The following is a 15,596-nucleotide window of genomic DNA, read 5'->3' as shown; positions in this document are numbered from 1 at the left end:
AGGTGGGGCGCTTTGGGTTTCCTAGAAGATCTCCCCCCCATATTTATTTTCATTTTAAACCCCGTATTACTGAATTTATTTTAATTCTAATTCCAAGCCATAACTAGGGATCAAAATGGGTCAGATAATATTTTAAAATAAATCTTTAATTCACTTTTCATATATATATATATATATTTACTGATTATACTATAGATATTAGTAATATTACAAGGTTTTTATGGATTCATAAAATCCGATTACATGAGGTGTAAAATGAAATATTTATTACCTACTAAAAAAATAGTTTTTTTTTCTCTATATTTCCCCACTGTTTGTTTTTATTGACAAATTTACCCATCAAGCCACAAAGGCTACCTCATAGTAGGGGAGGTTATTGGGCGAACGTGGAGAAAGTGCTGTTAGAAGGAAACGACCAGGTTAACGACTCATTAACGGCGTTAGTGTGGGAAAGCGCAGCTATAAATGAACGGAACAGAGGACGTCGTCGCCCTCGCGGTCGGAGGCGGAGGAGCTCGAGACTCTCCTTCTCGAATCGACTTGTAAGGGATTAATCTCTCTAGAGTTTTGTTCGTTTCTTGGATAATTCACTTGGTTTCAATGCGAAATTTAGGATTTTCTTTTTAGGTACTTGTTCCTTTTCTTTTGGGTAAAATTTGGTACTTTTTTAAAAAAAAAAAAATCTCGGTGTTTCTTTAATGCAGCTGGAATTCGAGCTTCTTCTAGCTGTGATGTGAAAATAATTTATTAATGTACTTGCTTCATTCCAATTTCGTACGCAAGGTTATTCTATAATTCTTTTTAAATTTATCCGATTAGAATTAAAATAAGATAATGCTTGGGAAATGTTGGCCTTCTTCCGCGGGTTTGGATAATGGTATATGACCTGTAGCTTTCATTTGCTATATTCTTGTGAGAACGGTTTTATAATTCGATTTGTAGTTAAGAGATTTGGGTCTTTTATTGTGGAATGTTCAATTTTTCATCAGTTTTTGGTTGATTTAAATTTGTTTAGGAGAGTTTCTTGCCGTGATTTGCTGGAATACTCCACGGAAATTTTCGTACTATGGTGTTTTCAAATGAAAATATGCAATCTGACCAAGAATAATGCATATTAGAGAACTATAAATGTCGCTTTTATACTGATTTTAATATTTACTGATGAATATCATGTAATACTTAATTCGCCGTCTGTCTTAGTTGTAAGTTGTATACATTATTGAATCATATCTCTCTAGCTTTTTGGGCGAAGACTCGTATAAATCTATCTGTGAGTGGGTAGGCTATAAGATTGAAGTCTTACTTCTTACAAGTCTCCTGATGACATCTTCAAATTTTATGTTGCTTGATCATTCTGGTTAGCTATGGATCCACATGTCTCAACTGCATATTTTCTCTTTTTTGTTCCACTAAACTATAGATCTCTGAATACTCTGTGTGCATCATTTCTTGAATAGGTCTTTAAGCTATAGAAAATATTCTTTGCCCCTTAGAAAAGGACTATACAAAGTAAATGCTGGTGGTATATGATGTCCTATGGTTTAGTATAGGCAGATGAGCATCGTGTGACCCTTATATTCTTCAATGGAGGTAAATAAGGTTAGTATCCTAACCCTTATGGTCACTAGTAGTACAATTGTGGTATGCGTTCCTTAAACAGTTTGGAACTAAAATGTATTTATGACTTGAATTTTAATGAAAACAATATTTTGGAGACTCAAACTATACCCGGTGGCTAGAAAATTTCAATTGGAATGTCTGTCATCTTTATATATACTGTAACTATATGTTTTTAAAATGTGCATGGTTTCTTTAAAAGGTTTAAATGCCTGAGTTTTGTAAGGATGCTCAATTCATATTACGATTTACGAGGATGAGTTCTTCTTCATTACGTAATAAAGCACAGTTGTTGGCATGTCATGTTAATGTATCCCTTATTTATTTCCTCTATCCACCATATTATTCTATGAGTAGAAATGTGATTTTTCTTTTCTGATGTCGTGCAGTCCAATGGGGAAGGAAGTAATAGAAATGTCTCAGGATGACGAGTCAGGTTGTGCCGCTTTATGTGCACCCAACGGTAAATCTGTCTACACCAATGAAAATATATACGAAGGACAGGATCAAAGTTCTCGTAGTGGGCAAACGGTACCTCGTGTCAGAGACTCAAATATGGGTGATGATGCACAAGAAAGGAGATCTGCAGACCATGATACTCAGATATCAGCTAATCACAAGAAGTCAGATTCCCTTATTAAATCCACAGTAAAGCCTGCTATTACAGGATCATTACGCTCTAGCCACACTGTTCCTCAGCCATTTGCTCTTGCAACTGAAAAGAGGGCTTCAGGGGGCAATCGTGCTTTTGTTGCTGATGCTACTGGGAATGGAGAGAAACCTGCAAATATGAACAACACACAGTCAGCATGCATGATGAAGAAGACTCAGGTCATCTCGATTACTTTTCTGATAGTTTTATTCTCTCTTAATTCAGTATTGATTTATTGCTCTATCTGAGACAACAAGTTGTCAGTAGGTCTAAATGAAATAGAAAACATCTCACATATTATACAAAGGCTCAAGGTGAAATACTCAACTAATTTGTTTTAAGATATTTATTGTTTTCAGCAAAATACCAAATTGTCTTATTTTCTTTAAACCATCGGAAAGATTATCTTGTCTTGCTTCTCTCATCATCTAGTATTTGATAATTTTGTCAATAATTTTATTCTGTTATGGATGGTTTCTTCCTTCTGTGAACTGATCTTTTCTGTTTTGTGATATCCTACTTAAACGTCATCATATTCTTTTACTTCCATAGATTCAATTAATGTCCTTCTGAATCAGATCGGTCGCTGCAGCTTATAGATTTTAAATCTTGGTCTAGGAAGTAGTTGTGTTTAGAGGACAATTTTCTATTATTCATTGTTAAGCAGTTTATGATGGTGTGTTCTTATGCAATGGATTACAGGGTAATTCAACTCTCACATCTAGGAAGCCTTTGCAACCTGATAATGCAAGACACTCCGAAGAAGAGGACTCTTGCTCTGTTGCTTCTTCGTATCCTTCTTTTACTTTCAATTACTATTTTCTAATAGTTCTTCTCTTAAGTACTTTCACAGAACAATTATTATGTGCTCCTGAACTGTGTATAGGACTGCAACTTCAACGAGAAATAGCAAGTTTAGGGTAACAGTTCCTAGTGCTCCTGTTTTCAGATGCATTGAGCGCGCCGAAAAGAGAAAGGAGGTATGCCTATAATCAATTTATCACAGCTTCTCTCACTGTAATTTCCGGAAATCAGTATAGAGATTCAATTTGCAGTTTATTATTTGTTTTTCAGTTCTACACTAAGTTAGAAGAGAAGAACCAGGCTTTGGAGGCAGAGAGAATAGAACAGGAAGCTAGGATGAGAGTATGTTCTGTATCTCTTCTATATATTCTCGTGATGTGCATGAAAGTTCCACCTGTGTATGTCTCTCCACGTCTAGTTATCTTGGTAGCATTGGAAATAATGTGAAATTTCTTTCTGCTTTGTGATGTTCCATAAACCAAGAAACATAAAATTGATAGTGAACAAACATAACATGACAATGCTACAAGTGTTTCGACATGTTAATTTTCAAAAGGCCATATAGGATTATGTAGCTGTTTATGTTGATATGAACAAATTTATGATCTATGCTTCTAAAATTATTGAACTAATATGGATCCAAACATGAAGTTGGTGCCATGTAGAAAGGCATGGCATATCAGCCAAGTTATCAATTTACCATTAGTGGACAAGATATCTTTTGTACAACATATTATTTGTGTTAGACAACCAGTTGACAAAAAAGTTAAAGGCTTTAAGATGTTCGGCGACTAACTAATAATGTATGTGATGCCTTAGCATCCACCGCATGTGTGGACCCTTGCATTGCATGTGGATTGATGATTGATGAGAATGTGAAATTTCTTTCTGCTTTGCAATGTTCCAGAAACCAAGAAACATATAACTTGATAGTGAACATACATAGCATGACAATGCTACATGTGCTTTGGCATGTTAATTTCCAAAAAAGTGGTGTGCCATATGGCGTTATGTAGCTGTTTATGTTGATATGAAACAAATTTATGATCAATCCCTCTAAAATGATCAAACTATCTAGGGGTGCTTATGGATCCAAACATGAAGTTGGTGCCATGTAGAAAGGCATGGCATGTCAGCAAGTCATCAATTTACCATTGAGTGCACAAGATGTCTTTCTACAACACATTACTTGTGTTAGACAAACAGTGACAAAAAAGCTTAAGTTAGGCAACTAACTAATAATGTATGTGATGCCCTAGCATGCACCGCATATGTTGATCTTTGCATTGCATGTGGATTGATTATTGATAAGAGTGTGAAATTTCTTTCTGCTTTGCAATGTTCCATAAACCAAGAAACATAAAACTTGATAATGAACATACATAGCATGATAATGGTACAACTGTTTTGACATGTCAATTTCCAAAAGTGGTGTGCCATATGGTGTTATGTAGCTGTTTATGTTGATAGGAACAAATTTATGATTGATGCATCTAAATCATCAAACTATCTAGGGGCAGTTATGAAACCAAACATAAAGTTGGTGCCAGGTAGAAAGGCATGGCATGTCAGCCAAGTTGTCAATTTACCTTTAATTGCACAGGATGTCTTTGTACAATATATTACTTGTGTTAGACAATCAGTTGATAGAAAAGCTTAAGTTGTTTTGTTAGGCAACTAACTAATAATGTATGTGACGCCTTAGCATGCACCACATGTGTGGACTTTTGCATTGCATGTGCATTGCATGTGGAATTTTGCATTGCATGTGGATTGATGTGTGAAATTTCTTTCTGCTTTGCAATGTTCTGAATCAAGAAACGTAAATTTGATAGTGAACATACATAACATGACAATATTTCAAAAGTGGTGTGCCATATGGGATTATATAACTGTTTATGTTTATGTAAACAAACTTATGATTGATGCTGCTAAAATCATCAAACTATGTAGGGTTGCTTATGGATCCAAACATGAAGTTGGTGCCATGTAGAATGGCATGTGCCATATGGGATTATATAACTGTTTATGTTTATGTAAACAAACTTATGATTGATGCTGCTAAAATCATCAAACTATGTAGGGGTGCTTATGGATCCAAACATGAAGTTGGTGCCATGTAGAATGGCATGTCATCCAATCGTCAATTTACAATTAAGTGCACAAAATGTCTTTTTACAACATATTACTTGTGTTAGACAACCAGTTAACATAAAAGTTTAAGTTGATAGATAACTGACTAATAATGTATTCGATGCCTTAGCATGCACCACGTGTGGTCTTTGCATTCCATGCGGATTGATGATCTATCACACTAGAATTGAACATAGAAATAAGGATTTGAACTCTTATGGAGCTAGAGGTGTAAATGAGTCAAGCTTTAGCAAGCTAAGCCTAGCTCGGCTTGGCTTGATAGCATTTTTCCTCGGCTTGAGCTTGAGACGAGTTGGATAAGACTGGCTAGGGTCAGCTCATCTCAAGCTCTGTTTGATAGCTTGATAGTGTCGTCTCCCTCGAAACCGGCGTTGACATCTCCCTCGACACCGCCAAAAAAGATGGAAAGGCAAAGGCAAAGGCAACCGCTCCTACGACGCTGTCAATGTCCTCACCGGAGTCATCATAGCCGCACACACCTCTCTTGGAGGTAGACAAAGCAGATATTTGGAGTGGATATGTCAACCTTCGACTTCACATTACAAAGAAGCAAGGAAACCCAACATTTGGAGTGGAGATTCTAATTCACATCTTCACAAAGATCTTCCAAGAGAAGCATTATAATCTTTTTACAGGGGCGATAGAAAGGTACTAGCTGGCTATTGATATGCTCGCATGATGGTTATGCTAGAAAGAATAGGGAAAGATAGGTTTCATTTCTTGATGGGGCATGGTAGCTTTGTTTGCGAGCCAACTAATATGCGTTATCACTTCCGAAGTATAGTGGTAAAGATCATGAATAGATGAAAGAAATTTTTTTGGGATTCTCTTTGTAGTGTGTACTTGAATAATTACAACTTCCAATAACCTAGGGCTAGGCTGGATTCCCTAAGGTTATATATATATATATATATATATATATATATATATATATATATATATATATGTAGATATACTACAATAATTGAACCCTAATCAAGCCAAGCTCGAGCAAGCTGACTCTGGCTCGACTAGGCTCGAATAATTTTTTGAGCTAAAAAATTTAGCTCGAGTCAAACTCACGAGCCTCATGAACCAGCAAGCTTTTTGATAGACTTATATGGAGCTAGTCGAGATTTGAATTCATGACCTAACAAAAAAACTAGGCAGTTGATCAAAAACTTTGACTATTAGGTAAACTAACCGACAATGTATATTATGCCTTATCAACTTGAAAATTTTGTATGTTTATATGAAATGAAAAAAAAAAATTCAGAGCTTCTTGCTATGGTGTCATCATGATACATGCTTCTAGAGTAGAACTTCCATGTGTGTAATGACAAAGTGGTGTATGTATTATAAGATCTTCTATCTATATTGTTATTACTCGTTACTTATATATAATATGGAACACTACATTGTCTTCTCTTCTTGATTGAAGCTGATCAATGTGCTGGGCAAAAGTCGTCTCAATTGATTATCCCAGCAAGACACAGCCTATTCTTGTATGTTCTTAGATGAGATCAGCAGATCAGTTTTTTCTTCCTAACCTATACAATATTATTTTGAAGCTTGCCACAATTCACAATATTTACCACATTTTACTAATTATTTACCAAAACATACAATATTTTTGGCTTGCATGTCTCAAGTTGGTAGGGATAATTATTGCTTGGCAACAGTTTTCTAATACTTCCTTAGTGCCTGATACCATGTATTTATTCTAAGAGTTACAAAATATATTTCCTCGTCAGTTTTTATTATCATTACTACTATCCATTGGTGCCTTTCTTTTCTAATTATGTTCTGTACCATAAATATCCTCTCTAATGGTTGAATGAAAAGCCTTACAACATTGCCTAGGAAGTGGTAGGATAAAGCAACAGAAGCATTTCAAGTGTATGGGAAATGTGTAGGTGTGAGGGACGAAAATATTTTGTAACACACATTTTCTCCTTGTGGGAATGTAAACTTGATAGCAAGGAATAATTTTGGACTTTGATAGCTAGAAATAGTCGAAAAGAAGGATTTATAATGTTCTTTTCTCTAGACAGATATGATAGAATTTGTAACCATCAACAAACTCTCCAACCTCATCTGTATATGGGAATTTGTTGACGTATTGGGAAGTCTAGCCCATGTCTTACTCATAACTTAGTAAACAAACTGAATAGATGGGATAATGTGTTGGTGGCAAAGCTATCTTGTCCATTGACGAATAAGGAATGAGCCCTTATTTAATGGTGAGGCAACTTTTCCATCTCTAATCATGCATGAGATTTCAAGACAAAAGTCAAACTGTCAGATTACTGACCTTGTAAGGGTGTGATGTCATGGTTCAGAGCGTGGAATGATACATATCAATATCAGTCAGAGTGATCCAAGATAGGAGCCATTTTCCTTTGGTTTTGACCTAGGATCGATCTGAAAGCCTATCTTTCATAAGGAAGAAATCAATATAAGTACCTGGAATCAGTAGAGGCTGGAATTGCATTTGGAAAGCTCGTTCTTCGTATGCTCAATAGTACTAGAATGCGTACTGAATCTGATGATTTTATTGGTTTGAAGACAAGGTTCTAAGTATTGGTTTCGGGACTAGGATCAGTTGCTTGGAAAAAAAAAACGATATGACCGACCAATCCATTTCAGTGATACAGCCAGAACTTCAATCCAGTTGAACCTCACAAGGAAAGAACAACATGGCACCCTTATGAGAACGCTGCAAATAACTGTGTGCACCTACTTACTTTATGTAAGAGCTTTATAGAGGAACCTTACTATGAGATGTGAACAATTATTATTACAAAGGTACTTTCAAGTTTGTTGACAATTCTTAACTTTTACGCTATTACCAATTCAACGTGTATCAGTTGATACTCAGATCGTGAACTTGTAGAGTGTTCGTGACATGACATGCACGCAGATGATTGAATGCAGTGATGTTGAATAAGCGTTTACTGGTTTATAGGTCATCACTGCATTTATTTCTAACCTTCTGACTTCCAGGAAGAGCAAGAGGCAGCTTTAAAGCAACTAAGGAAGACCTTGATCTTTAGAGCAAAACCAGTTCCAAGCTTCTACCATGAGGGTCCTCCTCCTAAGGTTGAACTTAAGAAGGTAACCTACTGTACATTGTTCTTTGATTGTTGTATGTAAGAAAATTAAAAATGGAATTTTCCATGTTTCTAGATTTCAAGACTAATTTTGCTTGGATTATTACTTTCTGTCAGTTATTTGTAACTTTCATCACATTGCATAGATCACAAATACAATAAAGGAAATCTTTCCGATTCCAATATATCAATCAATAAAGCAGCATGTCTTGTCAGAGGTTACTAACTACTACATCCTTACATACAAGATAACAGCAAAATTTTGTCAATTCAATATCTTTTGAGAAGAACTTATGAAATTTTGCCTTGTGACTACATTTTACTTTAGGCTCATGTTGTTTATTATTTGCTAGACATTGAATCATTTCTTGGGAAACAAGAAAGAGCAATATATTTTCTTCTTATGCTTGAATGACATTTTGTGTTAAAGTCTTACTGTTGTATTCAACCATTGTGGCATATCATAATAGAGCATATATGTGATTTTTTTTTACTTTACATTTAACTCAATCCACATGTGGTCATTTGCCTTTTAATTTTCTTTTCTTTTTTATGTTCTTTGTTTGAAAAGAAAATTATAAGATTAATGCCTTGTATCTTGATGCTCGAACATGACGTCCCGCTTACTTATAATTTTGAATGTCTCTCCTTGTCCCTTCATCTTCTTAAGCAATTCTTATTTCTACTAGAAACTTCATACCCAGGTAGGGTCTCTAGTTCTTGACTAGGGAGATCTTGCTGTCATTCTTTTTCATTATTTGAAGGATAGTTGGTAAAGAATGATGCCTGAACAGCAATTTATACATGCCTGGCACATGATGGTCTAGAATGCAGAATTGCAGATGCAGTGCTTCAGTGGGATTCGGTGTTCCAATATCAATACAATTATGACGAAGAATAAATAATTTTCAATTATAAAAAATTATTCATACTTCATCTGGAAGAATGGCTTATTACAATGATCAAGAAGTATCCTTTTTTTCTGTATTCATCTCAATTTAGTGCATAGATTTGTGTCTAATCAACCATTATCGTATATCTTCTACTAATTTTCCCTAGGTAGGCTTTCTTTTCCTCTCTAAAGGAAACCTTATATTATCCGTAATTTATCCTCTATGGGTCCTATCCTTACCTTTTGTCTAATGTTACCATTCTTTATTCTATATTTTCTATTAAAACCACACAATCTTTGACACCCTCATTTGGCTACACCCTATCCTTGAATAAATATTTTCTATAGTTGAACAACATTCCAGCCCATGAAAGATTGGCAGTCTTATAGCCGTCCTCTAGAAATTTCAACTTAAGTGCATCAAATAAATATATATTTTATACTTATTAATCTAAGGGTTATTTTAGTGGATAAAGCAATCTCTCTGAGCATTCTAATTTTCCTGTGGGGTTAATGGATAACATACTAGATCAGTCTCAAGTGATTATGATGTGTTTATTAGGTAAAGAGAAGGGAAAATAATAATGGTTTCAGCTTTTTATTTGTTTTACATGTTTTTTTTTCTTTCCTGCTGCATGGATTTAAGGAATACTAGGTTCCAATTAATTTGTTAGTGAAGTGACTAGACTTTTAATTATGAAGTTCTGCTTCTTGTGCATTGACTTTACTCATTTTTCTCATGTGTATGAGAGACGATAGGAAAAATATGCACATCCCAATCTCCTGTTTTTTTTCGCTTTCAGAAAACAAAAGAAAATTCAACAAGTTTCTAATTGTCATTTCTCTTCCAGAATACCAGTGCACTATAATGTAGCTTTCCTAGGAAAACTTAGGTTTTAATTGTCTAAGAACAAAACAATATGTAAAGAGTACAGGTAGTTTGCAGTCTTTTCTTGCTGAAGGTCATGCATTCATGACTAATCAGATGGCATTGACATCTATGAAGTTATAAAATGCCGAGCATCACACAATGTCCAACCTTTATGAATAATGGTTATCTGAGTAGCAGTGACGAGCAGTTCAAGAAGCAATTGTATATCCTAGGGTGAGATTTTCACAGCTTCCTGTACTCTGATTTGGCTGCTAGCCAAAGATCTCATGCTTGCACTATGTTCTTTTCCTTTTTTAAATGTTTTCTCCTATTCAAATGTTTAATACCTCTCCAGATCGTTGATTGCTTGAGTTCTAAATGGTGTTTTGCTTTCCTCTTGCATTGCGCAATAAAAGATCCCTCCAACTCGTGCTAAATCACCAAAACTCAACAGAAGGAAGAGCTGCAGTGACAAAAGTGATCCGGTTCATGAGGATAATGGTGTTATTATGTGTGCTCGTTTCCACCGTCACAGTCTGGGAGGCTGCCAAGAAGCTACTAACAAACTACAGAGCAGTCCCAAGTCTGGAGTTACACCTAAAGCCAAGGAAGGAGCCAAATCTGGTAAGAGGGAGGATTCTAAACCTCTTTCAGACAATGGAGCAGGGCAGACAGCTATAAGTACCCAGACCTGATTCACAGGTTCATGTTATTTTGTTTTCTCATTTTTTATCTTACATTAAAGATGACCTCTTGCATCTCCCCGACATCAATGTGTTTGTTTTGGGAATTGTTGTCAACTTTTTTTTCGAACTTTGCGGCTGAGACCTTATGATCTGTGTAATGTTGTAAATTTTCTAAGTTATGCGTAAAGCTTCATGTAACAACTCTTCCGGCAGTTCAGAATGCTGCTGGAATGATTATTGTATGTTTGGTATATGACTGAGTCAGAAAATAGACTTGGTATTGTATATAAATGGCATCATTCTTTTGGAAGAGTTTTGTGATTACACAAAAAGGAGAAGGATGAAATAGATAGATAGATCTTCATTTTTAGTTTGTTATATAACTTTTGTAATGCAAAGTATAAGCCTTTGGATTCTTTTTGTAATCCTTATGTCAGCTCATTTATTGGTAGAAGTTGCAATGCACATTTCTGACATCTCCATTTGCTTTCAGTTTGCTTCTAGTAATTTAAATGCAGCAGAGTTATTACTAATGTTTCTCTCAATGAATAATGCATCTTACCACTCGTTCACTTGGGCCCATTTGCTTTGCAAATAAGGCTCAATTTAGAATATATATTTATATATCACTTACTTCTAAAATGTCACTTTATTTTAGGAATAGTTATTTCTATATTTCTCGCAATCTAAAATATCAGTATAATAATTATTTATGTGACACAAAATTGGGACAAAGTATAAAAAAAAGAAGTAAAAGATCAATTAAATTATATTCATTTATTGATTTAACAAAGAATAAGATAGCACAAAGAATACCACCATGTACTAGGGGAAATCTAGAGTCTCACTACATTACTGCAGGTTCGAGATATTCGGGCTTAAATATTTGTTCATGGCCCAATCCTAATATTTTCTCTCATAGAGAGATTAAAGGAAAAAGGAAAAATGAGGGTCCACGACTAATTTAAGGTTAAGTGATTGGTTTAGGTTTATGAACCCAACTTGGGTGAAACTAGAGCCCTCTTTTCAATTAGGTCATCTAATTGACCTAAATAGAGTTCATATTAAATCTTAGCTATAACCTATGTGAGTGAGCCATAACATCCAAATTAGACTCAGTTGATCACAACTAAATGGATTAATTGAATCTTATCTACTCTACTTAGCAACCAGGTTTAATGTCTTCTAACCTCATCAATCAAGATCACGGTCAAGAATTCATGTCGCTATTTGACGTCCTAATTGAACCTACGTGAATAACCATTTTACCTCTATATTAGTATTTAATCAAATATTAGAAAGATATATAATTGGTAAACTCATATAACTAGAGGTGTAAATGAGCTGAGCCTAAGTGAGTCGGCTCACGCTCAGGCTTCAAGCTCTCTATTTTTTGGATTTAGGCTTTGCTCAATTTAAACCAGGGCTGTCAAATAAGTCTGTGGGCTCGTGATGCTCGTATATTGTTTAGAACGGTTGAATCTTAGATTTAATGGATAGTACGAAGTATATATAACTAAAACCCTAAACCTCACTAATATCCCTCCCCAAACTCTCTGAGCCTAAACCAATCTCCATCTCCAACCTCCGATTGATCTCCAAGCTCCAAGCTCCACTATTTACTCTAAGTTTTGCTTATAGATTTCTGTTCACGTAGGCACATCTAGGTATCCATAAAGATTTCTTGTATCAGTTTAGACTTTAGAATAAGGAGAAAAGTTCGGATTTGAATTTATAGCAGGTGTTAAGTTGATTCTTGCTATTGATCTAGCACTTCAATGTGAATTTTCAAGCCTGAACTACTTCGATGTGCTGTTATTTTGTCTATAAGACTATAATGTAGCATCTTTTGAACATATTAGCAAATATTTGTACTGTTTCTTAATTACCTAGATAACGTCTCAAGGCAAGTGAGTTTTCAAAAGTTCTTTGTCCTCATTAACATTGTAATCCCACTGTTGAGCCGAGGTCGAGCCTCATCAAGTTGGAGACGAGCCGAGTTGAGCTAGGGCAGCTCGCTTAAGCTCAGCTAAACCCCTAGTTCAAACCAAGTTGAGTATCACGAGCTCGAACTAAGCCCAAGCTTTAATTCCCATTTACAAAACAAGTCCAAGCCTTAAACAAGCCAACAAACTTAAATGAGTTAGTTATTGAAATAAAAATATAAAGTTAACCTATTGAGATGAGGAGTCTAAGCGAGCCAGCTTCGACTCGGCTTGGCTAGTTTAATAAACGAGCTTTGTTTGTAACTTAAACTCGCCTCAGTTCAAATCAAGCTGAGCCATAGTCAAGCCAAAGCCGCTCATTTATTTTGACACTATGCTAAATCTTTAATTATATTAATAAAATTATTCTCTAATTCAAATAAAGATGATTCATAATCAAAGAAATATTGAGTTATTACCACTCTTAAATGTTGCAAATTAGACATCTCAAGTATCAGCCTAGCCATCAACTACAATGACATATTGAGGTGATCATCATCCTTCGCGAGTTTTACTTAAACTCATTGGAGGGCATAATTCTAGGGGTGAAAATGGATCGGATACGGATCGAATAGTGCTCAACTCATATCCAGATCTATATTTTTAGTCCGAATACGGATTCGGATACGGATATTGGACGAATAGTAAAATTTAAAATAATATCCTAACTAAATGAATATAGATAATTTTTGAATAGAGGATCAGATCTTAAACTGATATTGATTGAATTTAAAAGAATTATAATATCTTATTTAGATATAATTAACACAAAAATATTAAGAGTTTTACAACAAATAAATTTTTTGTATGTCAAATATGTAAAATTAGAGAAATTAATCTCTATAAATAATATATAATGTATTATTAGTAATAATATTAATATTTACTATTTAAATAAATAAACTAAAAACTGTAAATCATTCAAAATAATATGCGGGTAAAAGGATATCCGATATCTGTATCCGAATCCAAAAAATATATCCGACCCGTATCTGAATCCGAAAAATATATCCAACCCGTATCCAAATCCGTATTCAATTTTTTTTCAAAAATTCTATTCGTATCCGAATCGGATAAAAATTTTCTATCTAAATCGGGTCGGATAGCGGGTCGGATCGGAGTTAATACGACCAATTTTCACCCCTACATAATTCGCATGTTCTCTTCTTATTCTTTTTTCTTTTCTTTTCTTTTCATAATTGATATCTTTGCAAATATGGAAATAATTCTCCCAATATGCAAAATAGTTGCTACCATTTTTTTCAATATCTAGTCAAAATTATGATACAAGAACGGGGCTTTTGCAATTTAATTATATTTTTAATTTTTTAATTTAACATATAATAATAAGAGTATATATTTTTTATACCAATACATATTTTATTATAACAGAGTGCATATAATTCACATATATAGCGCACACTAGAGTCTATTATTATAAAATAACAAATTAAATATAATTAAATTACAAAAGCCTCCATTTTTTTTTCCGCAAATAAAATAAAATAAAGGATAGAGTACAGTTTATTTATGTGGTTTGATTTAATTTTAATCTATCCTCGCATATTTTAAACTGAAGCATTTAAACCCCTATGTAGTTAACACTAACATGCAATCGCTAGTAAGCCGTTAACAGGGATATAGAAAAACTTAACCATACCCTAACAAAAATGCAATCTGATTTGAGGATGGTAAAAATAGTTTGGTAATTCAACAACTTGCGTCAACGAACTATATTGATTTTAACATTCGCACCGTTAATTTTGGTTGAAAAATACAATAGTTACAACTCCGTCTGAAATCATAGGAGGTAAAATAAATTAAGATAGCAATTGCTTTGAGAAAAAGACTCCTTGGAGACTAATTAGATATTTAACAGCGAAATATTACTTCATGAACTAATTCCAATAATACTTCAATTTGAGACAGATGAAAAATATATGATTGGGCTCTAATATAATCACCTGAAGCTCTGTGCATATCACAAATCAATTCAACAATTGCAAACCAGGCTCTCTTCCTTAATTTCTACCCTTTTTGTTTTCAATTTTCTTTGTTAGTTTTGCGTCCTTGAATTGCTCCAGCGATGGGGGAATCAAACCCTCAATCCAAAGAGATGTTAAGTAATCTTTTTCTAGTTCTTCTCAATCACTTTCTCCACCTTCTCCTTCTCCTTTCTCTAATGTAAGGGTTTAGAAATTTATCTAATGGGATTGTATCTTTGAAAGAGCATAATAATTTCGGTGGCATTTATAATATTTTAAAAGTTTACGGTGTCAAATATAATATTTAAAAAAATTTCAGTGACAATATATATTAGATCATTAGATTGGTTGACATACCTATCGGTCTTAAAACCATTTTTAATCCTTTGAAATTGTTTTACATCACTAAATCCTCTCAAGTTTTAACTAGGGTCTTCATATAAAGTTTTTCGTAGCCTTCCCAGATGTGAGCAATTTAAATAATAAAAAATACTTATTACCTTTGAGCTATTTTTCTTTCATCTTGGAGTGTTTTTTTGGTTTTTAGACCATTTAAACCGAGCATCATTTGCCAAGATTTTGACCAAACAAAGCATCCCCACAAAATTATTTAATGCAAGGAACGCGAGAAATGCATGATTATTTAATTTATATTTATCTTATTCTAAATTCAATATCTTTTTCCTAATTTATTTCGATTTAACATAATAAAACACCTTTTGATTTAAGAGGTGGACTACACGAGTAAATAAATTTATCTAATCTATGCTATCTTTCATCTTTGGCATGAATTGGATTTTAGATTACTTTATTAAAAGGACAAACGCAATGAAGAAGTAAACAATGCAACAGAAAATA

At 34.1% G+C, this 15,596-nt stretch overlaps 1 protein-coding gene across 1 annotated transcript; it reads left to right on the top strand.

Annotated features, from left to right (window-relative positions):
- The first annotated feature begins 382 nt into the window (after nt 1–382).
- LOC140796122 (protein WVD2-like 2) lies at nt 383–11,078 on the top strand. The gene is made up of 7 exons (XM_073148999.1): nt 383–542; nt 2,007–2,448; nt 2,972–3,060; nt 3,156–3,249; nt 3,344–3,415; nt 8,213–8,323; nt 10,499–11,078. Exons 1-7 carry the CDS (start codon nt 466–468, stop codon nt 10,775–10,777), a joined length of 1,164 nt encoding a protein of 387 aa, XP_073005100.1. The 5' UTR covers nt 383–465; the 3' UTR covers nt 10,778–11,078.
- Nucleotides 11,079–15,596: the final 4,518 nt, after the last annotated feature.

This window comes from Typha latifolia, chromosome 10 (genome assembly GCF_019914945.1).
Source record: "Typha latifolia isolate L0001 chromosome 10, TyphaL0001v2, whole genome shotgun sequence".
NCBI lineage: Eukaryota > Viridiplantae > Streptophyta > Magnoliopsida > Poales > Typhaceae > Typha > Typha latifolia.
The sequence above is the reverse complement of the archived record's forward strand: the minus strand, read 5'-3'. Positions and strand labels throughout refer to the sequence as shown.